The sequence below is a fragment of the Lepidochelys kempii genome, chromosome 2 (genome assembly GCF_965140265.1).
Source record: "Lepidochelys kempii isolate rLepKem1 chromosome 2, rLepKem1.hap2, whole genome shotgun sequence".
NCBI lineage: Eukaryota > Metazoa > Chordata > Testudines > Cheloniidae > Lepidochelys > Lepidochelys kempii.
The window spans coordinates 161,235,322-161,261,571 of NC_133257.1; the positions used below are offsets into that span (position 1 = coordinate 161,235,322).

At 41.0% G+C, this 26,250-nt stretch overlaps 1 protein-coding gene across 9 annotated transcripts in view; it reads left to right on the forward strand.

The window, feature by feature from the left end:
- EPB41L4B (erythrocyte membrane protein band 4.1 like 4B) overlaps positions 1–26,250 on the forward strand; it is a 246,854-nt gene that overhangs the window by 48,182 nt on the left and 172,422 nt on the right. Inside the window, exon 2 of one of the 9 annotated variants that reach the window (XM_073332661.1) lies at positions 19,792–20,027. The exons of 7 other annotated variants lie outside the window; for them this stretch is intronic. Coding sequence is in view for 1 of the 2 variants with exons in the window: in XM_073332658.1 (XP_073188759.1) it covers positions 19,976–20,023 (48 nt within the window). In the remaining variant the exon portion in view is untranslated. The remainder of the gene's footprint in view (positions 1–19,791; positions 20,028–26,250) is intronic. One more of the 9 variants, XM_073332658.1, reaches the window with a different exon arrangement.

Consider the following 26,250-nt stretch of genomic DNA (forward strand, 5'->3'; position numbering starts at 1 on the left):
TACAGAGAAAACATTAAAAACAATAAAAGAACCTACATGCATTCTGATAAACTTACCAGATCAATCCAGCTGTCTCCAACATGGGCTCTGGCAGGTGAGTCCTTCAGACCCACCAAAAGTCTCTTTTGTGGTCAAAAGTTCATATTGACCTCAGTTCAGAACTAGCACCAAATCTTATGGGGCCTCACTAAGTCCTTCCAGACCTCCCCTCAGGATTGGGGCCCTCTATGGATCAGGGTCCTGTCCATTTGCTGGATCAGAAAGAAGACCTTGAGCCTGTTTAAAACCAGGCTGTTTATCCCAAAAATCCTTTCTTTATCTGTCGGTCCCTGGAGAGTCCAGAATGGGTCTTTGAATTGGCCTCCTGAAACAGGTGATAAGGAAAACAAAAGGTTTCCTCCCTCAGGATGAGGCTGCAAAGGATGAGCCCATAGGTGGGGGGTTGCATGCACCTCTTCCCAGGACTTTCCACTTCACACACTTTGTCCTAAAAGAACAATCATGTCTGCTACATAGTTCAACACAGTCTTTTGAAGTCCACATTACCTCCCAGAGATTGCATTAATCCTCCTCCTCCTAAATAACTTCATTTCATAAGGTTTGCCTGGGTCTAGCTACTGCAGGGTGCTGTCATATTTGTCATACAGGACATCTTACGACTGCCTAATAAATACAATAAAAATAGTGAGAGGCAGCATGTTGTTTGTTCACATTATCTCGCAAATGCCCCTGAATTCAATCTGGTTGGAAAACTCAGCTCTCCTCTATTATATAGACAGAATTTCCTTGGGCTCTGTTGGCCTTTCTATTAGGAACGCTAATTTGTAAGTCCTCTCTTACTCGGTGAATAGTTGATCATATGTTTAGGGTGCAACTGGCCTTCAAATGCTAAGCCATAAATAATAATGAAGTGTTTTTTCCCCTGCCCTGGTTACATAACTTCTTGGTTTGTAATACATATGGATCTTTAGCCATAGACCATAACCAGGCTATAGCCTTGGGCATGACCGGTATAGTCTGGTTCCTGTACATGATTAAGGTCCTAGATGTAATTCAAATAAAAACTATTATGTAACCGGTTCAGGGGACATCCTTGCTACAGGATTCTCTGACACAGTGAAATATGTGGTGTCAGTGAGCCTTCATTGTTACAGTCAGATTGGGGAGAAAAAGAAAAAAAAAAAGGACAGTACCCCACATTGTAAGATAGCCTAGGCTCCAGAGGGCAGTAGCTGTCTTATGCTGACTCACCTAATATATATGGAGAAGATGCAATCTGTAACAAAAAAGGGGGTGGACCATATGATGGAGTATAGTCTAGTACTGATCGAACTTAAAAAAGAAATTTTAAGTATTTGTTCTACTAGCTCCTTGGTTTGGGGCCGTAATAGAACTTAAAATAAAAGTGCTTTCAGATGGGAGGATGGAATTATGAAATCCAGGTAGTTTTCTTTCCATTGTCAGAGGGCAGCCATCAAAGTGGATGGAGGAGCTGAGTTTGAGAACATCTCTTCAGATTCAGTGTCCATCACTAGCAACTGTACAGAATTTGCTTTTTTCAGAAGGCAAGTAATGGTATAGAGGCTGATTCACGGAGACCAAAAAGTATGTTGTCTTGTACGTAGGAAGGAATGTTTACTTATTTGTGGTAACTGTTGTTCTTGAAACTAACTTGTCTGCACGAATCTCACTTGTATGCACACACCTCTTGCATGTGAGATTGGAATCTTTTGACCAGCTTCCTTCAGATCTGAGTGTGGTATTAGGAAGAAAAGGGTTCATGGTTTGTTTTTTTTTAAAAAAAGCAGACACCACTTTGGTGAAGGATTTAAGGTGGAGTCTCAGTGGAAAACAAGATGAGGGCGGGACAGGGAAGGATTGCTTTTAGTGCCTTAAGTCTTTCACTAAGTCTTCAGACTGAGGCAACTGCCAATAGGAAGGAAGTGTTGAGAATGAAATGCAGAAATGAGCACTTGGGTAAGAGTTCAAACGGGGGAGTCCCATAAGATCCATAAGAACTAAGACAGGAGGTGTGCCTGAAAGGGGGAGAATAGGTATGAAAAAGTTTTTAGAAATTTTGAAACAGTGGCATGAGAGAACATAGTATAAGTTTTGAATAGAACAGTGGCAAGTTGAAATGGCAGTTAAATGGACCTTATAGAGTTAATGGTGGGGCCTGGTTGCTTGATCTGCAAGATGTAATCCAGAAACTTGGGAACAAAAGCTTGCAATGGATTGAGACTTTGATGCAAAGCCCAGATGGAAAGTCTCTTCCACTTTGGTCATCTGATTTTGTAGAGGAGTTTCTGCTCTGTATGAGAAGTTCTTGGATTTCTGTGGAACGGTCCTTATCTGTTCTCAGACAGCCAACTTCGAAGCAGTCAGGTGTAGAATTGTGGGGTCTTGGGTGCAGCATTTGTCCTCGATTCTGGGAAGGTAAGTCTGGCAGATTGGGTAGAGATATTGATGGCTATGTGAATGGATGCAGGAGGTCTGTGAGCTAATACTCTCTGGACCAATAAGGGTTATGTATCACTGTGGCCCCATCCTGCCTGATTGTCCATGTGACCTTGAATGTTTGGGGTTGGAAAGAAAAGTGCAGGAAGATCTTGAGACCAGGGGATGAGGAGAGCATCCTGGAAGGATCCTGGACTGGTAACCTGCTTTGGAGCACAAGGGAGGGTGTGATGGTGGTGCTGGTAGCAAACGGGTATCACCAGGGAGCCCCATCTGTGGAATATAGAGTGGAGAATGGAGACCTTCAGCAACCTGTGATGGTTGGCTGAATACTGTGAGAGATAATCCACCAGATCATTGTTTGTTCCTGGTAGCTGAAGGGCCATGGGAATTATCCCATGAAGTTTGCTTGATTGTTTCCTGACCAAGGGAGAAGGAAGAAATGAACTGGCATCCTCCCGCCCTTTGATATAATATATTGCAGAGATGTTGCCTGTCAGGATCTGTACTGTGGTTCCTTCCGGGAGTGGTAGAAATGACTAGTCTGCAGAACCTATCTTGTGGAGTTGAAAAATATTCATTTGGAGTGAGGACTCTTTCCGGAACCATATGCCTTGAACCTGTAGGTTGTTTAGATGTGTACCCAGAAGCTGTCATGGAGGTCTCCGTAGTCAGTATCACTGTGGGAGGCGGGGTGCTGAATAAGAAAGGGTTTGTAGATTACCTGGAGGTTTCTCCACCAGTTGAAGCAAGTTAGAAAAGGAATCAAGGCTGTGAGGCAAGGGTCCATGTGGTGGTTTGGACAGTTGGTAGACAGACTGCAGGCTACACTTGGAGCTGGGGGTGTGATTCCTAGTTCAAGTAGCCATACTTGTGCTAGCTCTCATCGAGCTAGTGTTTTGCTAAAATAGGTGTGTAGCTGGGATAGCATGAGCAGCTGCATCACGGGTAGCTGCCCCATGTACAAACCCATCGGGATCCCATTGCCACCACTCACCGCTGCTGATGGTACCCCAGCTACACTACTGTTTTTAGCATGCTAGCTTGGTGAGAGCTAGCACATGTATGTCTATGGGAGCTGGAAATCACATGCCCAGCTCCAAATATATATGTCGCCTCAGACAGCCTTGGGGAGGGCAGAGTTCAAATCTGGCCAGAGGCACCGTATGTGTGCATGACACCAAGTAACCTAATAGTTTGAGAGAGTTTTTTATTGATGCAGGGTTTTTCATAAGGTTGATGATCAGAGATATGATGGTCTGAAGTCCGTCTGGAGGGAGGTATGGCTTTGCTAACTTAGAAACCAGAAGAACCTCCGCAAATTATATGCATTTGGCTGGAGTGAGGGACATGTAATTGATTCAGTCCTGAGGAGTGAAATAAGTTGAGAACAGTGGAGGGTGATGGAAACTTCCTGTGGGGATTTCCCTCTGAGAAGCCAGTCATCCAACTACAGTAGCAGGCAGCCACTATCACCAAGCATTTTGTGAATACGCTTGAGGCTGTAGACTGGCTGAAAGGTGTACTCTGTAGATATAGTGGTTGTGTGCCACTGTGAACCGCAGAGATTGTTTGTGGGCTGGACGAAATTGCTGTGTGAAAACAAGACCATGAAGACGGAAAGCCACAAATCAACCCTGAGCTTCTAGAGAGAGCTGATGGTGAAGGCTATTATCACTGCATTTGGTTTACCTATAAACTCTGAATCTGCACCTGGGGTCCATAAAGATTACTTTGGGAAGTGGAAACAGGAGATGAAGGAAACTTATGAACTTGAGTCAAAGCGTTCTCAGAAAGCTGCTACTTGTGGTAAGAACCACTGCAATCAGAAAGTGCATGGTGCTGTCCTCTTCCCGGTGATGGAGTACTTGTCTGCAGTCTTCAGAGAGAGAAGGGCCAGGCAAATTAAGAGCCTATTGGGAAGGTAAAATGTATGTAGCCCTTGACAGGAAAGGTGATAATCCAGTTTATAAAGTAAAAGCATAAAATGGAAAAGGAGGTGTGAGTGTTCTTCACCACCGTCTTTTACTTCCCTGTGACTTCTTACCCTTGCGTATAATGCTATGAATCACCACAGCAGAAGAAACAGAAACCAGACAAACTAGTGCAATAAAAGATGAAAATGAGGCAGGAATTTAGATCCCAGTAATTCTGATAGTGAGAGCGAATGACATGTGATGGTACTGGATATTGCCCGAGGTAGACACATTTTATTCACAGCTGGGAAACGAGAATGTTGTTGTTCCTGTAAACTTGGAAAACGATGTTGAAAGACATGAATGCCAAAACAAGAGCATGGAACCTGAAACTAGTGTTGCACAGATCACCAGAGTGATCTGTTGATGTGGTTGGCCATTTGACTAGGTAGAGAAGAATTCCGTGGACACACATGACATATGAATGTTTAGGGACACATGCTTAGCAGTGTTGAGATCTAGCTATTGGACTGGTGAATGCACTACGGGGTTCTCTTCACATGCTGTATCAAGTACCTTTTCCTGTACCTATGCTGCAGTCTGTCCAATACTAATGTGATATTTATAATCTGGATATTACTCTAAATCACATGTTTCATAGTTCTGGATAGTCTATTACATTCATTTAGTGGATTTTTTTTCTAAATGACTTGCCATATGCCCAGTGGCTTGAAGGTACATGGTTATAGCCTTGATCATAAAGGAACTGTTGTTTCATAAGATATGAGTATCTTTGGGAATTTAAACTGTTCAGGACTGGCTATTCTATTGGTTAGCAGAACTATACTTGCTACAGAAACTTCCTGTTTAATGCGAAGAGATGCAGAAGTTTCCATCATCAATATCAGACTTGGTGAAAAAGGAGAGAGACAAAAACTAATCTGAGAACAATTGTTTGAGTGTTTGGAACTTCTGGATGGCTGCTAATAAGTCCAGTAGGTGGACTGAATGTTTTATATTTTGTTTAACAGAAGTTTTGGGGAAACATTACATTGAGAAAGGGGGAATATAGTACTGAGAATATCATGGTTACGTTTATTGTTAGGATGATATTTACCTGCATCCTGGCCCTTTTAAGGATTTGGAGTTCTACTGAAAAGGTCCAAAGAAACACAATGGGGAAGCAGACAGTGGGCCCAAGAGGGAGGGCTCTCATGAGACTGAACTGGTATGGACCTTATGCAAACTTAACTTGTTTGAGGTTTTTGCATATCACCTTTAATAAATTCACAGTTTTTAAAACCGTCCCTGGTTGGGAAAGTGAGATCACCATTTTGAATATGAATTGGTATGTGAATTTATTTAGCTGCCTCAGATGCAGGATGGGATGCATTCCCTCCTCTCTTCTGGGGATGAGTAAGTAGCAGCCCTTCTTCCATGGCTCCTAGCTGAAGTAAGGAATTCACTTCATGAGGTGGGTCTCTGAAAAGGGACTGGGAAGGAAAGTGGGTGGGAAGCAAGCATTGTTAGGAATTATATGGGACTGAGAGGTGGCTGGGGCTGCTCTACCCTATATGTCCTCACGAGGCAGAGAGGGCACAAGGACATAGGGGATTGCACATGCAACCCCAAAAGATACTGCTGGTCAAAAGATTGGGATCTCACATGTATCAGATAAGTGTTCATGAAGAGTGGGATCCACCCAGACAAAAGTTTGAAGAAAAATAAATACAGGTCTCCTAGATAGACTAAGGGGAGTGGAGTGTGAACTGTTGGGATATGATCATCTCTGCAGCCCCAGCACTGTTGGATCACTAGGTCTCAGGGTGTCTTGAATAGTTAGGTACAATCTGAAGTTAAGGCAGTTAAACAAAAACCAGTTTCCTTTGTTCTGAACAAGGGGAAAATGAGCAGTTTTTTTGCCAGCAGCTGAAGTCTGTCTTGGCTACACCAGTATGTTTGTCAGTGTTTCTCTTTTGGTCTCAGGATGTTGCCTGACATATTCCACAACTCAGAGATCCAGCTTCTGCTTTTATCCTTTTAATGAGGGATCATATCCAGCAGTGGACCTTGTCTTAGGTTTGGCCTACACTTAAAGGTTATGTTGACTTAACTTTGAAAAAAGTCACACCTCTGACTGACATTGCTATGCTGACAAAAACCTCAGTGTAGATGCAGCTATGTTGACAGAAAAGCCCTTCTGTCAATGTAGCTACCATTGTTTAGAAAGGTGGTGGTCTTGGTGGTGGTCTTAACTGATGGGGAAAAACGCCTATTGGTGTAAGTTGCCTCTGTGCTTCAGGACTCTGCTGGCATAGCTCCATAGTGTAGACATACTCTTACTCCTTCAGTCTAGTCTCTGTGGTGAAGACACACATGTGTCAGTGTAACCATGCAAGAAAGAGCTATAGTTTGTTAGGCTCAATGAAAATATCTTCTCAATATACAATGATGGTTCAAAAAACAAGTAAGGAGCGTTTTAGGCTCTAAAAAGAATAGGACAGGAAACAAAACTGAAAAATTCAGCTGGCGCACATGCATATTATGTTGTAAGCTGCCCAATATCCATCCACTTTGGATAGCTGAAGTCCCAAGATTGCTTGCTTTTAACACCAAGATGGATGATGATATGCCAGCAGATTAATTTGCTTACATTTCCTTAATTCAAAGGAAATGCCATGGGAAAAATGCCGCAAAAAGATAATTTCCATATTGGATTTGAGTAAGCACTATCCTTTATTTCAGTATGCAACTGATAATATAGATCAATAATTGTTTTGTAAGTTCCACTTTGAAGAAATGGAGAGAACTATTAGAGGTAGCTGAACAAATGACAGACCCCTCCAGTATCCTGAAATATAACCTGGTTTCCAAAGTTCTGGCAGATTTTATTTATAAAATCGTATGTTTTCATAAGACGATCTCTATAATTATAAATTTAGTCACTGTATATATTTTTGATAAATACCGAAGACTGGTACTGTATAAAGACATTCAAAGGCATTCAATTCCAATGCTATATAGGAGTTGGAAATCAGTGGATGATTTGGCTGTCTGAGTTCGGATTATCAGTTCAGTTTCATGTCTGAAGTGTTTTCCTCATAAGTGCTTCTAACAATATGAACTAAAAGCATATACTTCCTTTTTTTTTAATTTAGCCTGTGTATAGTCGTCTAGCCAAGGAATGGCATCTTCAGTGGCGTAATGCAGTTCTTCTAGGCCACCGCTGAACCTAGTCAGCAGACATTCATCAACAACTTGCATCATTGTCTGCATTATGTCACAGCTTCCCAAAGGGCTGTCACAAAGGCCCCAGCAATACTGGTTGGCTGCACAGAGATCTTGCCCAGTCCGGAACCTGTTCAACAGAGACCATTGACGACGGAGCAGGTCAAAACCAGGCATGCAGATTGTGGGGTCGGCGACAAGGAACGAGTTGGGGATTGTAACGGAAATCCATTCCTCTCGCCAGAGTATTTCTGCCCTAACATTCCTGGTGTGGCGGATGAGACCATAATGGGCGACATGATGGCAAATGTGCAGCTGGTGGTTTAAAAAGCTCATTGTGCAGTGGCAGGCTTGAGCTGACGCATACTTTCTCCAGTAACTTGCCAGTGGCAACCTCTCATCTGATATGAGGAGAAACAATCTTGTTCAGAACTGGAAGCCATGGGAGCGAAGTTGAGTGCAGGGTGCCGGAAATGATGCGCATGGCGGCAGGTAACCACGTATCCATCAGTTTGGTGTGTGACGATCGACTCCATATTGGTGCACAGTACTTCACCACTGAATACGAGGTGACAAGAGCTGACGTCTGCAGAGTTGGAGCACGGGCACCCCATGACGAACCTTCCAGTTTGCTAAGGGGATTGTTGCGTGTCTTATCTGTAGCTGCCGTCTTCTTCAGGTGTGCATGGTAACTCAGTGTGTGATCTAAGGTCACACCTAGATAGACCAGTTCTACTTCATGCTTCACCTTCTGACCATTAAGATAAACATTCAGTTCTTGGGTTGGGCTAGCATGATGAAGATGGAACAAACTGGAGACTGTTTTTATGACGCTTGGCTAGAGGTGTCAAGTCTTACAGTAGCCAGCTAACTTTACCATGGCCCAGTTTAAAGTGGCATCAAGCTCGTGAAATGTCCGGGCCGTGACTCTGTTGTTGGCAGGTCATTGATGTAAAGGTTGAACAGGGTTGAAAAAAGCACAAAGCCCTGGGGTAATCCATTTCTCTGTCATCTCCAAGCACTTGTCTTCTCCTCCATATGGAATCTGAACTGCCTATCATGGAGGAACAGTTCAGCAATGCCTGTAACGCAAGGTAGTAGGACTCCGATACCTTCACAAGCAGGCCAGTGTGCATAACGTATCATATGCCGCTGTTAGGTCAATGAAAACAGCGCCTGTTTTTGTTTCTCTGGAAGCCATTTTTAACAAATGTGGTCAGTGCGAGTACTTGGTTGCATGTGCTACGGTCTTGGTGAAAGCGGGTTTGGTCAGGGCTGAAAATTCTCTCCATGTCGGGTAATATACGCTGTAGAACTAAGCACTCCAGTGCCGTGAAGCACACTGACAGTAATGATATGGGACGATAGCTTGATGCTTGACTTGGGTCCTTTCCAGGCTTTAGGAGGCCAATGACTTTTGCAGTGTGCCATATCTTTGGTAGCCTGCCTTCACTGATGACCGTAATGAAGAATTTCACATGCCAAAGCCACGCATGGGGGCCAAGGTTTTTCAGGAATTCTGGAGATATGTTGTCATAGCACACAGCTGTTGCACACTTGATGCTACCCAAGTGTCTGTTCCAGCTCTGTTACCGTGAATGGTTCTGGGCAGCTTCTGATCTGGTGTACACGTTTAAACATACTCCATTCGTTCCTCACTTGTCTTCGCATCTGTTTCTCCAAAGGTGCTCTGGCCACTTTAAATAGGTGTCCGGCTACCTGGTTGGGTGTCACTGTGGGTCGGCAGAGTGCAGGTGGCTGCTGCATTGCTCCAAGGCGTCGGAGCAGACTCCAACACTTGCGGCTGGAGCGGGTAAAGCTCATCCTCTCGGTCTCCTCCCATCTGGCTCGGCGATCAGTGTCCACTGATTCCTTAAACACTGGGAATAAAACCAACTCTGTCGACCTGATTCTGTTCCCACTGACTTCCCTTGTCTAAAAATTGGCACTTATGCTAAGTGGATAATATAAAAAGCAGCATTGTAGCCACTGGCTTTTTTAAAAAAAAAATTCTCCATTTTCTTTGGAAAAATTACTATGCTAATTCTTTAAAACACTCTTTAAAAAAATAACAAACACCCTAAAAGAAGTAACTTTGCTAAAGTTAGTAATGATAGCAGACCTGGAATTTGAAACACTGTACAATAATAATTTCTTCTTTTTCTTATCCGTATGGAACTAGGGTTGCCTGTCCAGGTTTTCCCAAGATCGTCCCTTTTTTGAGAGAGTTATCTTAGGAAATCTTTAAATGTGCTCGGTTCACACTGCCAACTGTCCAGTTTGATGGTTCAGCATCATCTTATGTATGCCAGGTTTTTGTACCTTACAAGTGGCAACCCTGTGTACTCCCAGAATGCTCTATTTCAGAAGGAGGATTTCATGGTCGTCTCCAATTTCTTTTAAAATGTGTTTAATTCCATCACTTGCCCTTTTATTTTTGTGCAATTTGTTGTGAATTTTTGAAGACCCTCTTTGAGATATCAGTCTATAATAAAATTATCATGTAATCACATTTTTTGTACAGTCTGTGAAGAAATACACTAATATTGTCTACTTATCTTGTCTGAGCATGAATCTGTTTGTAATATTTTTCAGTATACATTGGTTAATTACAGAGCATAGTTTCAATATTCTTAAATACTGGCAGAACTCCATTGTGAAGAATCTTTATTTATTAATAATAGAGCTTGTGATTTGGAACCATTAACTTGTGCACAGACTGTATCTAGCCAATGAAGTCACATTCTTCTTGCAATTACCCTCCAGTTTCTCTTATTCTTTCACTCACTTGTCATATCTCATCATAAATTAGGGCAAGGAACCTGTCTTGTGCTTATATAACACTTTGCACAATGGGGCCCTCATTCTAATTAGAACTTCTGGGAAGTACCTCAACAGGATTAAAAATCGGCATAGAATTCTAAAGGAAATTAACAAAAGATCTCTAGTGATACAAGTATGACAGTTGAATCCAAAGGTGCAAAACAAAAAATGAAATCCCTCCCACCTCACCCCCCAAAAAACCCAACCCTGTTGCTTTGGGTTAGAGATTTTAATCCAAATTATAGAGATAACCAGCAATTATTATACTGATATTTGCTAACACAAGCATATAGTTCAATGCCAACAATTGCTTTTGAGTATCTATTTTCTTACCTTCCTAACTAGAAGAGATTAGTGGTCCTCTGTAAAAAGATATAGGAAGTTAACATTTCATGTGCCTCTTTATACCATATGTGAAGTGCTGTTCAGTTTTCCCACTAGACCTTAGAAGAGGCAAAGAATCTTTCCCAACAGGGATGCATGTAAGATTTTGACTGTAAACATCTCCTTTCCTTCAGCTGCCTCTTCAAGCAATCTGGGTAAGTCTATCCTCCATAATCAGTAGTCAACAAAGGCAATCTGTTGGTTGATGAAGCTCACCATTTTAGATCTTGTGTTCAGATTTGTGTTTTGTCACCAAGAAAGCTTCCCCTACATTGTTTTAAGTGTTGCTTCCTGATAATTCATCTGCTGTTTTAGAAAGGAGTTTTATCACCTTGCAGACTACTAGACCTTTGGGCAAAAGTCATGAAAAATATAGCTCTCAGCAAACATACTCAATAACAGCATGATGGCCCAACGAAAGTTGGAAGGAAAGGAGGAGCCATTCTCCACATTAAGGTGGTGATTATAAAGTTCTGCATTTTAAGAAAGTGGAAAAAAAAAAAAGAAACACCCAATTGTTAACAACATAATTTAGTTGTTTGCTTTCTTTTGGTGTCATCTTGGTCTTTCCCAAGTGAACACTTCAGCCAGGAAAATTAAAAAGGTAGTGAGCCAATATACTGTATGAACGGTATCAGCAGAATGTTAGTGATGTATGTGACATGGTAGCTAGCATTCATATTGACCAGGTGACTTTTCAGAAAAGCTGCTCCAATTCCCAGTCCTTCCACAGTTACAATTGCAACTAAATTAGTTGGCAAACTGTTTCAAACATATATGTATGGTGGGGGGGACACCCTGACAATCTTAGGTTGATTTGCCCTGGTATCTGGCAGCAAACTGAGAACACGTTATTTTTCTGTCAAGACAAGTGTGAACAGGCAAACGGAATGTCTAAAAGAGGAATGGATATACTGCACTGTACTGTTTGTAATGTTCCTTCCAACCATTATAAACAAATTATAAACTATACAGGTTTTCAAAAAAATAATTCAAATCTCTGCCTATAATATAGAAAGAGAAGATTTCACTTTTATTCACAAAGAAGTGAGTAATTGGAATCATCCTAGACACTTAGTATGCAATTGTTATAAGCTGTTTAGTTTCTAACTTCAGCATTTTGCTATTAATCTTTTCATGTGTTAAGCATTAACATTCCATTTTACTAAATCCAAATATCACTAAGGTTATAAAATCAGTTTAACTCGCCCCTTGACTTATTTATTATTAAGTTTGCATGATTTAAACTTACCTACCAGATTGCCCAAAACTGAATAACTGGCTCCTACATGGTTAAATGAAAAATGCACTGAAGCACCAAAATTCTTAGCAGCACTGAAGTCTCACCTACTGTTGGCAAATAAAGCAAGCATTATGCAAGCAGTCAAGTCTCCATGGAAACAAGTTTACGACAATTCACATATTTTTCTGCATCCAATCAAAACAAATAGAAAAGTCTTTTGTTACCTCAGAAAGTATTGTCTAAAATTACATTTTGTAGTCTCATTTTGCCAATCCCATACACCTCCCTTTAATTTCCAGAGGGGACTTAAGTCAGTAATAAGGTATGTTGTGCCTTTCGCGTAGATGAAATTAACTTCTAATTGTTTAGTTTGGGATGGAACTCAGAGCCATAAATACAGGTTCTACCAAAAAAAAGTAAAATGAGCAAGGTAGATATTTAGGAAGAATTGAAATTATAGCCCTCCTTCCAGTGTCATCAGACAAGGGCCAAAAGTGTGCTTGGTGTCATATCACACACACTAGAGCGTAGGTCTTGCTGTGAGGAACTTACAGCGCAAGATGGATACAACCTAAAATGGTACAGAAATAGTAGACAGTATGTTTTTGGAAACTGAAAGGATGGAATCACTGTATTTATTATAATAATTATTGATTTGCTCCTTGTGGGTCTTTGAAAGAAGCAAGGCTCTAGGTTGGTTTTAAATTAGAATTGCTAGGGGCTTGTCGCCCCAGAATTAGGAGGATATTTCATGTATAGAGGGTAGCATGGAAAAGGGTACAGAGACAATTGTGGTGAAAGAATCAGAAGAACTGGGGCAGTAAGACAAGTATCACAGGTAGAGCTATGGATGTTGCCACAGTAATTAACAAGGCCTGAGCTGATCTGCAGTTATATTGGGCCTTGAAGGCATGGACATAAAATTTAAACTTGATGCAACAAATTAGGAAGGGTAACTAGAATGACAGGTGAAGAAGATCATTTTAGCAACCACTTTTTTGATGGAGGGGATCACTGTTGGTAATAGGGACACGAGGGGAAAAGGTTGCAGTGGTTAAGTGGGAGATTATCAGGGTTTTAAATGTTTAGACAGATTAGAAAGTTTAGATCTCCTATGTATTGTGGACGGATAAGTGGGAAGGTCTAGAAAATGACATGTGGTGCTAAGAGAAACGTAGAATGGGGAATGTGTGGGAGAAGAATCTATCCGTCTTTACTGACTAGCAAAACTAAGGACAGCGTTCTGCTCTGAAAAGAAACTTTGTAAACAATTGAGACTTCTTATTGGATAGATCTCTTTTTTTATCTTCAAAGGTATATCTGCTGACTTCGGTGACTAGAAGTTTTTTGTTCTTTTGTTTTGTTAACTCCAGCTAGCTCTACAAAGCCAACACAGCTAAGTGGGAATAAGCTGGATTGTGTTCCGTCTTTTGAATAAACAGTATTGTTTATTAAGTTCCAATCAGTTATATCTGTGCAAAACCAGTGATGGCAATTCAGGTTACACAGGTGTCCTTGAGAGCAAAAATAAGAATTAAATCTGCGTTCTAATTTACCTTGAAAAACCTTTTAATAAGGATAGTGATGCACAAGGAGGAAAAAATCCAACTTCACTCAGATTCTAGGATGAGTTTGAGGAGTTGGCAGTTGGGGGCGGGGGAGTGGATACGTGTTTTTACTTTTAAACTAGATTTCTAGAAGTACAGGGCTGTAAGGGATCACAAGAGGTCATCAAGTCCAGCCACCAGCTCTGAAGCAGGACCAAGTAAACCTAGACTATCCCTCACAGGTGTTTGTCCAAAATGTTCTTAAAAATCTCCATTAATGGGGATCCCAAGACCTCTCTCTTGGAAGCTACTCCAGAACTTAACTACCCTTATAATTTTTGAGAGTTTTAATTAATATCTAACCTAAATCTCCCTTGCTGCAGATTAAGCCCATTATTTCTTGTCCTACCTCAGTGAACATGGAGAGCAATTGATCATCATCCTCTTTATGACAACGATGTAACATATTTAAACACTGTTAACAGGTTCTCCCCCCGCCCCCACTGTCTTTTTTCAGGACTAAACATGCCCAGTTTTTTTAACCTTTCTTCATAGGTCAGGATTTATAAAGCTGTTATTTTTGTTCTTCTCCTCTGGACTCTTCAGTTTGTCTGCATCTTTCTTAAAGTGTAGTACCTAAACTGAACCCAGTACCCCACCTGAGGCCTCACCCATGCGAAGTACAGCAGAACAGTTACCTTCAGTGTCTTACATATGACACTACTGTTAATACATCCCGATTGTGAAGGCCAAAGGTATAACTGGGTTAAAAAAAGAATGATATAAATTCATGAAGGATAGGTCCATCAATGACTATTAGCCAAGATGGTCAGGGGCGCAAGCTCATGCTGTGAATGTACCTAAATCTTTGACTGCCAGAAGCTGGGACTGGATGACGGGGGATGGATCACTTGATAAATTGCCTTGTTTGCTTCATTCTCTCTGAAGCATCTGGCACTGATCACTGTGGGAATACAGAATGCTCGGGTAGATGGGCCATTGGTCTGACTCACTATGGCCCTTCTTAGGTTCTTATTACCTTTTTTTTTTTTGCAACTGCATCACATTATTGACTCATATTGAATTAGTGATCCACTATAACCCCAAATCATTTTCAGCAGTACTATTGTCTAGGCAGTTATTCCCCGTTTTGTAGTTGTACATTTGGTTTTTTTCTTTGAGTGCAGTACTTTGTGATTATCTTGATTTAATTTCCTCTTGTTGATTTCAAACAAATTCTCTTAATTTGTCAAGGTTTGTCAATATTTTTTTGATTCTGTGACCTGTGGATTAACAATGTGGTCCCTGCTCTTCCCATATTACGTTAGATCAGGCTCTCCACTCTGCCTGACATGCTTCATAAATTACTTGGGCTGTCAAACGATTAAAAAAATTAATTGCGATTAATGACACTGTTAATAATACCATTTATTTAAATATTTTTGGATGTTTTCTACATTTTCAAATACACTGATTTCAGTTACAACACAGAATACAAAGTGTACAGTGCTTACTTTGTATTTAGTTTTATTACAAATATTTGTAAAAAACAAAAGAAATAGTATTTTTCACTTCCCCCATTACAAGTACCGTAGTCCAATCTCTTTATCATGAAAATTGAACTTATAAAAGTAGAATTATGTACCAAAAAAACTGCATTCAAAAATAAAACAATCTAAAACTTTAGAACCTACATGTCCAGTGAGTCCTACTCCTTGCTCATCCAATCGCTCAGACAGACAGGTTTGTTTACATTTGCAGGAGATAATGCTTCACACTTCTTATTTACAATGTCACCTGAAAGTGAGCCCGGGTGTTCATGTGGCACTGTTGTAGTCGGCATTGCAAGATATTTACGTGCCAGATGCTTTAAAGATTCACATGTCCCTTCATGCTTCAACCACCATTCCAGAGGACATGCATCCATGCTGATAGATCCTGCTCGATAACGATCCAAAGCAATGAGGACCGATGCATGTTCATGTTCATCTGAGTCAGATGCAACCAGCAGAAGGTTGATTTTCTTTTTTGTTGGTTCGGGTTCTGTAGTTTCCACATTGGAGTATTGCTCTTTTAAGACTTCTGAAAGCATGCTCTACGCCTGGTCCCTCTCAGATTTTGGAAGGTAATTCAGATTCTTAAACCTTGGGTGGAGTGCTGTAGCTATCTTGAAAAATCTCACATTGATGCCATCGTTGAGTTTGTCAGATCTGCCATGAAAGTGTTCTTAAAATGAACAACGTGTGCTGGGTCATCATCTGAGACAGCTGTAACATGAAATATATGGCAGAATGCCAGTAAAACAGAGCAGGAAACATACAATTCTGCCCCAGGGAGTTCAATCACAAATTTATTATTTTATTATTTCTTAACGAGCATCATCAGCATGGAAACATGTCCTCTGGAATGGTGGCCAAAGCATTAAGGGGCATATAAATGTTTAGCATGTCTGGCATGTAAATACCTTGCAATGCCAGCTACAAAAGTGCCATGCGACGCCTGTTTTCACTTTCAGGTGACAGGCATTAAGAAGCGGGCAGCATTATCTCCCATAAATGTAAAAAAAACCTCTTGTCTGAGCGATTGGCTGAACAAGAAGTAGGACTGGGTGAATTTAAGGGGGGAGAGATAGCTCAGTGTTTTGAGCATTGGCCTGCTAAACCCAGGGTTCTGAGTTCAATCCTTCAGGGGGCCATTTAGGGTTCTGGGGCAAAAATTGGAGATTGGTCCTGCTTTGAGCAAGGGGTTGGACTAGATGAATTCCTGAAGTCCCTTCCAACCCTGATATTCTATTATTCTATTACTTGTAGGCTCTGAAGCTTTACACTGCTTTGTTTTTGAGTGCAGTTATGTAACAAACAAACAAAATTCTACATTTGAAAGTTGAGCTTTCAAGATAGAGTTTGCACTACATTCACTTGTCTGAGGTGAATTGAAAAATACTATTTGTTTTATTTATATTATTATTTTATTACAAATATTTGCATTGTAAAAATGATGAAGTGAGCACTGTGCATGTTGTATTCTGTGTTGCAATTGAAATCAATATATTTGAAAAAGTAGAAAAACATGCTAAAATATTGAATACATTTCAGTTGGTATTCTGTTGTTTAACAGTGCGATTAAAACGGTGATTAATTGCTTTAATTGCAATTACTTTTTTGGGTTAATTGCGTGAGTTCACTGCAATTAATCGACAGCCCTATGAATTACCTTCTCTGGACAGCAGATGAGTATTTTTGTCTCTGTTTCACACATGGTGTCAAATATTTGCATAGGTAAGATTATTTGAGTACATCAGCTAAAAGTAAATTATTTATCCAATCTGAGAATATTTATTTAAATAACTTGTTGTCAAGGCACTGTAAAAAGATACTGTGTGAATTCTGAGTGTGTGCAGCTATGATTCATCTGTTGCTATTAGCAACAGCTAATAGTAACAATACAAACCATTTGCAGTTTATTCTGAAAGTATGGTGTGCTATTATCTTTTCTGTTGTTTAAATCTTAGGTGTTTACCAACTAGTTCGTTCTTTATAAATAAGGCAGTCAAGTTTTACATATGAGACTTAGATTTCAGCATATATACTATATTATTTACAAACCAATGTGGGTGGGGGAGGAGGAATTTGTAGTATTCCTAGTCTCTTATAAGTATGGCATAAACATTGCTCATTAGTGACTTGGTCAGATATTGTATATAGTAAACTCAGCACTTAGTCATGTTGATGTGTTGGAAGAGTCCGGGCCAGGGTGAGTTTATCCACATCTTTATTCGGGCATTTGCTTTAACACCCCTCCATATCCGCTCCCTCAGTATGTTACACCTGGGCTGTGGAAATTAAACTCTTAATCATGCAGCTGAAAAGACAGTGGAGTTCCATAAGTGTAACTGAGGACTGAATTCAGCTGCAGAACCTTTATTTCTGGCAATGATGCCCATAAAGAAAACAATCCAACTTTAGTCTCAGATCTCAGATCGAGTCTGAAGGCCAGGTAGACACCTCTCTTTATTTCTAACATATTTTGAAATTGAAAGACCATAAACAGCTGATTCTGTAATGCCATGCTTCATCGCTTTTCCGAGCACTTTTGAAAGCACTTCATTGTTGCATTAGGACTGTTGTTTTACATTTAGTTCAATATTTAGTTGAAATACTAGGGATTTTAGGGAACTGTCTGTGCTTTTGTGTTCACTTTCATTATAATAACTGAAATTAGTACAGGAAAAATTGTCCCTTAGTGGGTTTTGATTTGGCAGTTATAGGCAGAGTTCTTTGTTGCTTTTAATCCCTATGGGGTTGCAGCCTTTGACTCTCAGTGATGATGCAGCTTGTATCCAGCCCATTGGGGGGGGGGGGGGAGTGTTAAAAGTGCCATTATTAGGGGACTGTAGCCTTCTTAATAAATACAGTACCAGGCTCCAAAAGAGCCTCATCTTGTTAATTGGTTTTGGAGATGGACTTTTTCAATGCATGTAGCATACTTTCATATTACTGTACAGAGAGAAAAGAGTGATAGGGATTTTTCTGTCCATCAGTCCACGGTACAACAAGCCTTGCTTGACTAGAAGAGTGAGTTGTCAGTCCATGCCATGATCCAGTAGCTCCACTGTGCATAGCCTCCTGGGCCAATCAAGAGGCGCTAGATTTACCTGAGAACTGGTCTTTGCTATCTTCCTCAGGACCCTTCCTATGTCAAGATGAACTCCCTGGAGTTGATAGTGTCAACCCCAGTAACGCTCTATTTGAACAGATATCATCAGCTTGAAATCTTGCCAGTTTAAAAATAGTTAAAAATTGTTTCAGGTTATACATTTTTTCTTTAGCCGCATGCTAATTTACTGTAGCTTTAGAAACATTTCTCCCTTGTTGCTGTGTGATGACTCCTCAAACAATGGGAGAAACTGGGAAAAATACAGGGGAAAAATAGTGAAGTCAGTTTTCCACAAAGTGTTTCCAAATGGACAAAGACACATTTTGTCTCTAATCTGTTCAGTAATCTTGGATTGGACCTGTGACAATGTGAATAAAAGAAAATTCCACAGTCTGTGATATTTGATAGAGAATCAGTTTAAAGGAGTAGATGCAAGCTATGGAATCAAAATTTTAAATTAACAGTTTAATTTCTATAACTCGTTGCATTGGAGCAAGATGATAAAAAATATCAACTGGTGTTCATCTAATATACCTTATGGGGGAACAGTCTGCCATCTGTTTTGTTCTGTAGTATCCCCTTTCTGTTTTTATTTTTCTTCTAAAATATCTCCTTACAGATTCTGATCAAAATATTTCTGCACACTTTTCAGCTATGTGCAGTACTGTCAAAGGCCTTGCTCAAATAATTTACATTCTCCACATTTTCCTTATGTTCAGTCTGTCACAGAAATGAAAAAAGAATTGTTATTTGGAATTATCTGTGTTTCAGAAACCCGTCTTGACTGTAACTCAGTAGGCTCCATGTGTCAGTATATAAATTCTTAAATATTTTAACATATATGTAAATATGTAGCAGAGGCTATAAGAGTCCTTTGTTTCATTTTGCAAAAGATTCTTTTTACCACTCCTGAGTCCCTCACCTGTTTTCATAAGATGTATCACTCGTGCTTTCAGGAGTATCATAAGGGTTAGTTTCAATGCTGTAGGATGGCAGCATCTTCTTCAAATCAATATGTAAATTTGACATAGATAGACCTTAATTATTTCTTGAATTTGACACCAAGTCTGCCTTGCTTCCTATGTCATTCTTTAATGAATAGTGAGGAAGTTAAAAGGCAGAAACATGAGTTTTTTTATTTAATTCTTTTAGTATACCTAGACCTTTCATTGATTTCTCCTTATTGATCAATAATTTCATCTGAGTGAGAGGGCTTCCCTCAGAATTTCCTGTATTCTGATGCTTTTAAATATGTCTACAGACCTTCATATTAGTCACATGGTTTTTAGTATGGTAATCGTCATCATTATAGTTAAAAAAATTGTTAGACAAGGAGTAAACTTTCCTTATCCGCACTTAGCTAATAAGCAGTGTGTTAATCTGTGCACTGTAGAGTCTGCATAAAAATACTAATGTCTCCCTACTTTTCAGAAAAGTAAGTGAATAAAATATGTTGTGTGGTACATTATTCTTGGTTTTCTGGTGTATCTGCTGATTCATAAAATGTAGTAATTTACAGTGGGTTTCTCTGGTGTAGGTACGGACCTTTCAGGACCTATTGATCTAGGTTTTCCTTGCAAATTGACGCAGGATACAATCTGAAAGGGAAAGCTTTGGCTGGAAGGGACCTGCCTTTGTACACAAGGAGAAAAGACTGCACCCAGTTCGCAGGATGTCACGTAAAGCAGGCAGTATGGTAGTTGTGCTGGCTGCTGCTGTTGATGCTCTGGAAAGATCAGCTCTCCATGCTCACAAAGGTTCCATCAAAGGCATGTATGTACAGCTTATTTTACTACTTCAGATTGCGTTTTTCATGTCTAAACAGCCAGGAGCTGACACTCTGGTGTAAGCTTGTTGGCTAGCGGAGAATAAATCAGTAGGCCTGTTCTTTCCTTGTTAGAATTGTCTGCCTTGTAAGATGGATTTTTGGAGCTAGAATCTGCCATACTCACCTAGGCATTAGTGCATATTTGAGATTCTATGTACAGGTAATGCTATAAACTCAGCACATGCTCACTGGTTCCTAAACTTCCTCATGTATCTGTTTGTCCTTTCTTTTTAATGCTCTCATCTTGAGAAGGTGTTCCTTAGTTTAAGGTGCTCAGCAGCTTAAAAGATCTTGTTCTATACATGAGTGTGGGGATAGCAATTACATATGGTTTAAAAAAAAGATGAAAATGGTTTTGTAAGAGCTACTCTTGTTGTTTACCAATGCTAGCATAGGCATGTGCATGTTAGGTAATGCTTATAGTGCTTTTAGCAATAAAATGCTATATGCTTTTAAAAAATCTATATTTTGCATTTCTGGCATTTTCACATTAAGAGAGGTACGCAAGCCACAGTTTTGGTCACTGTGAGGTGCCGTCCTGGAATGGAGAGGTGGTCCTCTGAGCAGGCTGTACTAGGTAAATTAAGTTACTTGAGCACAGATACTTTCTAATCTGTCATGATGGAAAGGGAGGGGTAATTTGACCTTATTTATATATACAAAGATAGACCAAAAGATTCCTTTAATGGGTTTAGAGTTTGTTTAAACAAGAAAGTTTTAGCAGTTATCCTGGTATAGTTACACCACTGTAGTTTTTTCCAGTGCAATTTCCCATGTGTACACTCTTATTCTGCTTATTCTTTTTTTGGTTTAGCTTAAATGCATTCCAAAATGACATAAACTAAACTGAAAAAAAAAAAACATTCATATATCAGAATAGAAGTGTCCATAGGAGAATTGAATTCATACCTGTACAGTAGAACCTCAGAGTTACAAACTGACTAGTCAACCACACACCTCATTTGGAACAGGAAATACACAATCATGCAACAGCAGAGGCGAAAAAAAGCACAGTACTATGTTAAATGTAAACTACTGAAAAAAGGGAAAGCAGCATTTTTCTTCTGCATAGGAAAGTTTCAAAGCTGTATTAAGTCAATGTTCAGCTGTAAACTTTTGAAAGAACACTGTTTTGTTGCGAAGATTTCAGAGTTATGAATAACCTCCATTCCCAAGGTGCTCATAACTCTGAGGTTCTACTGTATAACTATAGTATAATGGTTTCAATTGACACCTTAGCTTGTGTAAGCAAGTCCATTGTGCAGTTTGCAAGGTTCCCCTGCTCACTAGGGTTGCCAACTTTCTAATTGCACAAAACCGAACACCCCTTCCCTGAGGTTCTGCCCCTTATACAAGGCCCCACTCCCTCCATTCCCCTTCCCTCCGTTGCTCGCTCTCCCCACCCTCACTCACTTTCACTGGGCTGGGGCAGGGGATTGGGGTGCAGGAGGGAGGTGAGGGCTCCAGTTGGGGGTGCAGGCTCTGTGGTGGGGCCAGGGATGAGGGTTGCAGGGTGTGGGATAGGGCTCTGGGCTGGGGCCAAGGGGTCCGGAGTGTAGGAGGGGGTGCGGGCTCCAGCTGGGGGTGTGGGCTTCTGGGGAGGGGACCGGGATGAGGTGCTTGGGGGGTCGGAGTGGTTGGGGGATAGGAATGGTACAGGCTCTGGGAGGGAGTTTGGGTGTGGAAGGGGGCTGCAGGCTGGTTCAGGGGGTTAGGGTGTGGGAGAGGGTTCAGGGTGTGGGGTCCCAGGAAGCGGATGCCAGGTCCCTGTAGCCCCTAAACACATGGGCAGCCAAGGAGGCTCTGTGCGCTGCCCCAGCGCCCACAGGCGCTGCCCCAGCAGCTCCAGTTGGTCGTGGTTCTCGTCCAATGGGAGCTGCAGAGACGGCCCTTGGGGCAGGGACAGCGTGCTGAGCCTCCCTGGCCACCCACACATCTAAGGGCCACAAGGACCTGGGGGCCACTTCTGGGAGCCACCCGGAGCTAGAGTAGGCAGGGAGCCTGCCTTCGCCCCGGGCCCCCGCTGCACCACTGATGGACCTTTTAACGGCTGGTTGAAAACCGGATGCCTGGCAACCCTACTGCTGACATGCATGAAGGCATACAGGCCTTATGGAAGCCGAGTGTTGTACCTCTATGTGGGAAGGTAGAGATTCTTTTTGAACTCTCTCAGGGCTTCTCTTCAAGCAGGAGCTTTAATATTTTATCCTGGTCTTTCCATTTGAGCACAATTTGTTTATGTTGTTGTTGAATGTTACTTCTCAAATACACTTGAAAAAAGTCAACATTTAGATTTCCTTTCCCTTTGCTTGTGAAAGTTTTTAGTACTTGAAACATTCCATCAGTACCTGGACTGATGGAGCCGCAGGTGTGTATGCACCCACACCAGAGAAAAGTAAAATTTTTGTTTTCTTTTCCTGTTGGCAGAAGATAAAATTACAGGTAACTGCTTCTTCACCAGTAACCCATCCTGTGTTTAGCCTTACTTTATCAAATTCTGGGTTTTTTTTTATGAATGGACACTAGTCAGAGAACAGTAAATTACATCTTTATTTGTGCTAATTTGGGGTAATACGTCCCTGCTTGGATTGTTTCCTGTCTCAGTTAGTTCCCAGTTATGTTGTGGTTCTGCAGCTGTGTGCTGGAGATTCCAACATGCATGTAGTATTCCAAGTATTTCAGCCGGGGAGCTGACGTTTTGGAGCAAGAACACTTCATAAGGAACTAGAGTAAAATTCTTCAAGTGTGGGATTAAGGTGAGGTCACCTCATCAGTTTCTAAAGTGACCAGTAGAATTCTCACATATAATGGGTCCACACTGCTCTTTCATTTGTTTGCTATTTGTAGTTTACAGACGTAGAATTGTTCAGACGTGTTCCTGCTTATCTCTATTTGCAAAGAGGTACAGGCTGCTACTGCCATGTGTAAGTGGTAGAGGCAGTAAACAGAAACTCAGGACTTCAGAACAGTCCAAAATGTTGAAGCACCCATACTAATATTAATAGTGGTGTTACTAGGAAGAGTGTTTTATTCATAGAGCAGCCCTTGCTAAAGTATTTGTTTGCCCTTCATGTGATTTAGATAAAGTTATGGGTATTTAACCTAGTATTGCATTCCTTTTCAGTGCCCTCTAATTTTCTTGAGTCGTAAAATTGTGCACCAGAAAATCACTAAGCATTTTGTAAAGCTCATGTTCACCTGTTCGTGTGTGTGGGTGTGTATGCATGGGTACGGCTGGTCAGAGTCACTTAGGAATGCTGAGCTGTATTCCTTTAGGCAAACTGAACAGATGGTAGAAACAATAACTTTTCTTGATAAGATGGTCACTCCGTAACAGAGCAGACTGCAAACTCTGCTTGACTGATTCTTTTCTGTCTGTCTTTTCTTTCCTTTTTTTGGTCCATAGTTGGTTTGTGGAGCTAGTATCAGTATCACCTTTTTCTAACTAGTGGCTTAGTACGTGGTGGTTTTTCTTTCTGGGTGAATCAATTCTCCTTCCTCTGTTGCTTTTTTATGCACTCCATACAATGTTTCGCTGTTATGTTTACATTCCAGTAATTTGATTCATCCCAGCAAGTTGTTGTAATTGCTCTGAGATCATCATACTTTATGAATAATTCAAAGATAATTCATTACCCGTATTTCTAACAATTGTATGGTGGAGTTTGGAAACGGCATTTTTGTTTTCCTGTCCTCAGCTTTTTATTCTTTGTTTTATTCCCAAGTTTTGAAAATTCACAAATTCTAGCCTATGGCTCGATGTTAATGGCTGATGGTTACTACTACTACTAGTAGTTAATGGCTGATGTGTAAGTGGCTGATGTACTAATGGCTGATGTTCACTACTACTAGTTAATGGCTGATGTAAAAGACTGCCTTCCCTCAAAGCCACCCCAGCAGGGTCAAAGGTAGTGTTCTGATGTGAAGCACAGTGTAGCTACTTATCCTGAGGCCTGTCTGAGGGGTGCCTTGTTTCTGTATAGAGCCTTAGCTTGTAGCTGTCCAGTTCGGAGCTCTTTCTTCCCAGTTTCTCCTATGTCCTCAAGCTCCCAGGATTTAGTCATTCATTCCTAGGCCATGATAGGTTAAAAGAGAGGTTTGGCTCCTTTGTTCCAGGGGCTCAGTCCTGTGGTTGCTTTTCAGAAGGAGGTGAACATCATTTCCCTATCCTGGTGATGGAAGAACTCCTGAGCACTACTGGGGTATGCAGCTGTGAAGCTTTGATATGCAGCATCCAGCAAAGCTTATTTTGCCCAGCATCTTCCTTCATTCCCTTTCCTGAATCTCAACTGGTGATTCCTGATGGGATTCTTCCATTCCCCACCCCTCCAGTCACAAAGACCACATCGTCTAAGCCCTGGCACTCTTGAAGAAGGGTGCTGGTAGTACGGGTGTATTTAAGCTACAGCACGCTGATTCTCATTTTGCCTTTGCCTAGATTACAATGAGGAAATGTACAATACAAAGGGTAGGATCCAAGAAGTTTATTCTGGGGGGCCGTTATTTGAGGGTGTACTTCCTGAGAGTAGTTCCTCTCCCTAATTTGTAACTCTCAACTTTTTACAGTAGCCTCTTTTGCACAGGAAATAGTAGTTTCCTATCAGTTGTTCCATACATACCTTTTGGGAGCGGGGGAGGAGGGCAGTGGTAGGAAGTATTACCTTTGTTAAAACTGGGTTAAATCGGGTGAAATATTATAGAAGTAATTTTGGTCTTTTCGAGTAAAACTTATTTTCAGTGTTTTAACTAAAAATTTGCTGGTTTTACTTTTTTTCTAGTTTTTGGTAAAAACTTTAAAGAAAAAAAACTTCTCAAAGAAGCTAAAACAATTGATCCTTTTCTCACTCAGACATGTTGACGTGCATCATCAGTTGCATTTTCAGTGTATGTTCAGGAATGTTGCTGCTTCTATGTTCTCCTTCAAATTTAAACACTATTTACACGAAACAGCAGGCTCTTAAAAAGCCCCTTTGTTACTGTTGTGACAGAGTTGGAGGCTTAATGGCCATTTGAAGACCTTTTATTTGTAAGCTGGCTGAATGCCAGCACAGAAAATTTGAGATACTGGCCAACTGCTGAGAAAATGACACAATATCTTCAGAACCTAAGGTAGATTACAGTTAACCACATGGTTGGGGACGTGGTTTATTGAAAAGAAAACCTTTATTTTTCAAGGCTTAACCCTTGGCTTTGAAACATGAGGAATGAGGGTTGTACAAGCCAAAACTGATTTAGTTTAATCATATTGCAGCCCTTTACATCAGGAGTTTTCCAACTGGGGCTCGTGACCCCTCAGAGGATCACAAGGTGGCTACATGGGGGTCGCAAGCTTTCAACTCTGTGGGGCTGACAGCCGTGAGCCCCCATTAGATTAAATTACCCCCACCGTTTTTAATTTATAAGGGTGGTCACACTCAGAGGGTTGCTGCATGAAAGGGGTCACCATTACAAAAAGATTGAAAACCACTGCTTTACATATTTTAATGAACCAGATTATTGGGAAAAAATTGGGCCACAGGTCACCCTGGGAGGGGCCAGGACCTAGATCTCTCTCTAGGCCATAGAGGGCAGTGTGCCAGAGTGACCAGGATTAAAAGGAACTGCAATTAGGAGACGTGGGACTGTTGTGTGTGAGACACAAGCTGGAAGCTTCAGAGGGAAGGTCCAGGCACTAGGAGTGGTCACGAAGAGCCAGGGACTGCCAGAGAATGGAGAAGAAACCCATATAGCATAATAAAGCTAGGATAAGAGGCTGGCCTACAGCAGGGCTGGGAAGGAGAAGAAGCAGTGGGGCTAGAATATCAGAGCTGGAGCAGGGCCAGGCCTGTGGAAGAGAGGACTCTTCTGGAGGGAGGTGGACTTAGAGGTAGTTTGGATACTTGACCTTACACTTCTTGGATTGCTTCTATGGGAATAGTTTGGAAATTCTCTACTTCCCCTTTCAAAGACTTCTGCCAAGGTTATTTGCACTCTTTCTTTTTTGTCAGTGATAACAGAGAATATTCCCTTGTTAACCCACCAAAAACTAGAGTCAGTAGAGCCTACTGCTTGAAGTGCCTACCGTGTGTGCCTTAAAGCTCATAGTAATGCACGCTGCTAAATATTTTAAAGGAGCTGATGAATCACAATATACTCAATGGCATCCTGCATTATGGGCTGTGATGGTAT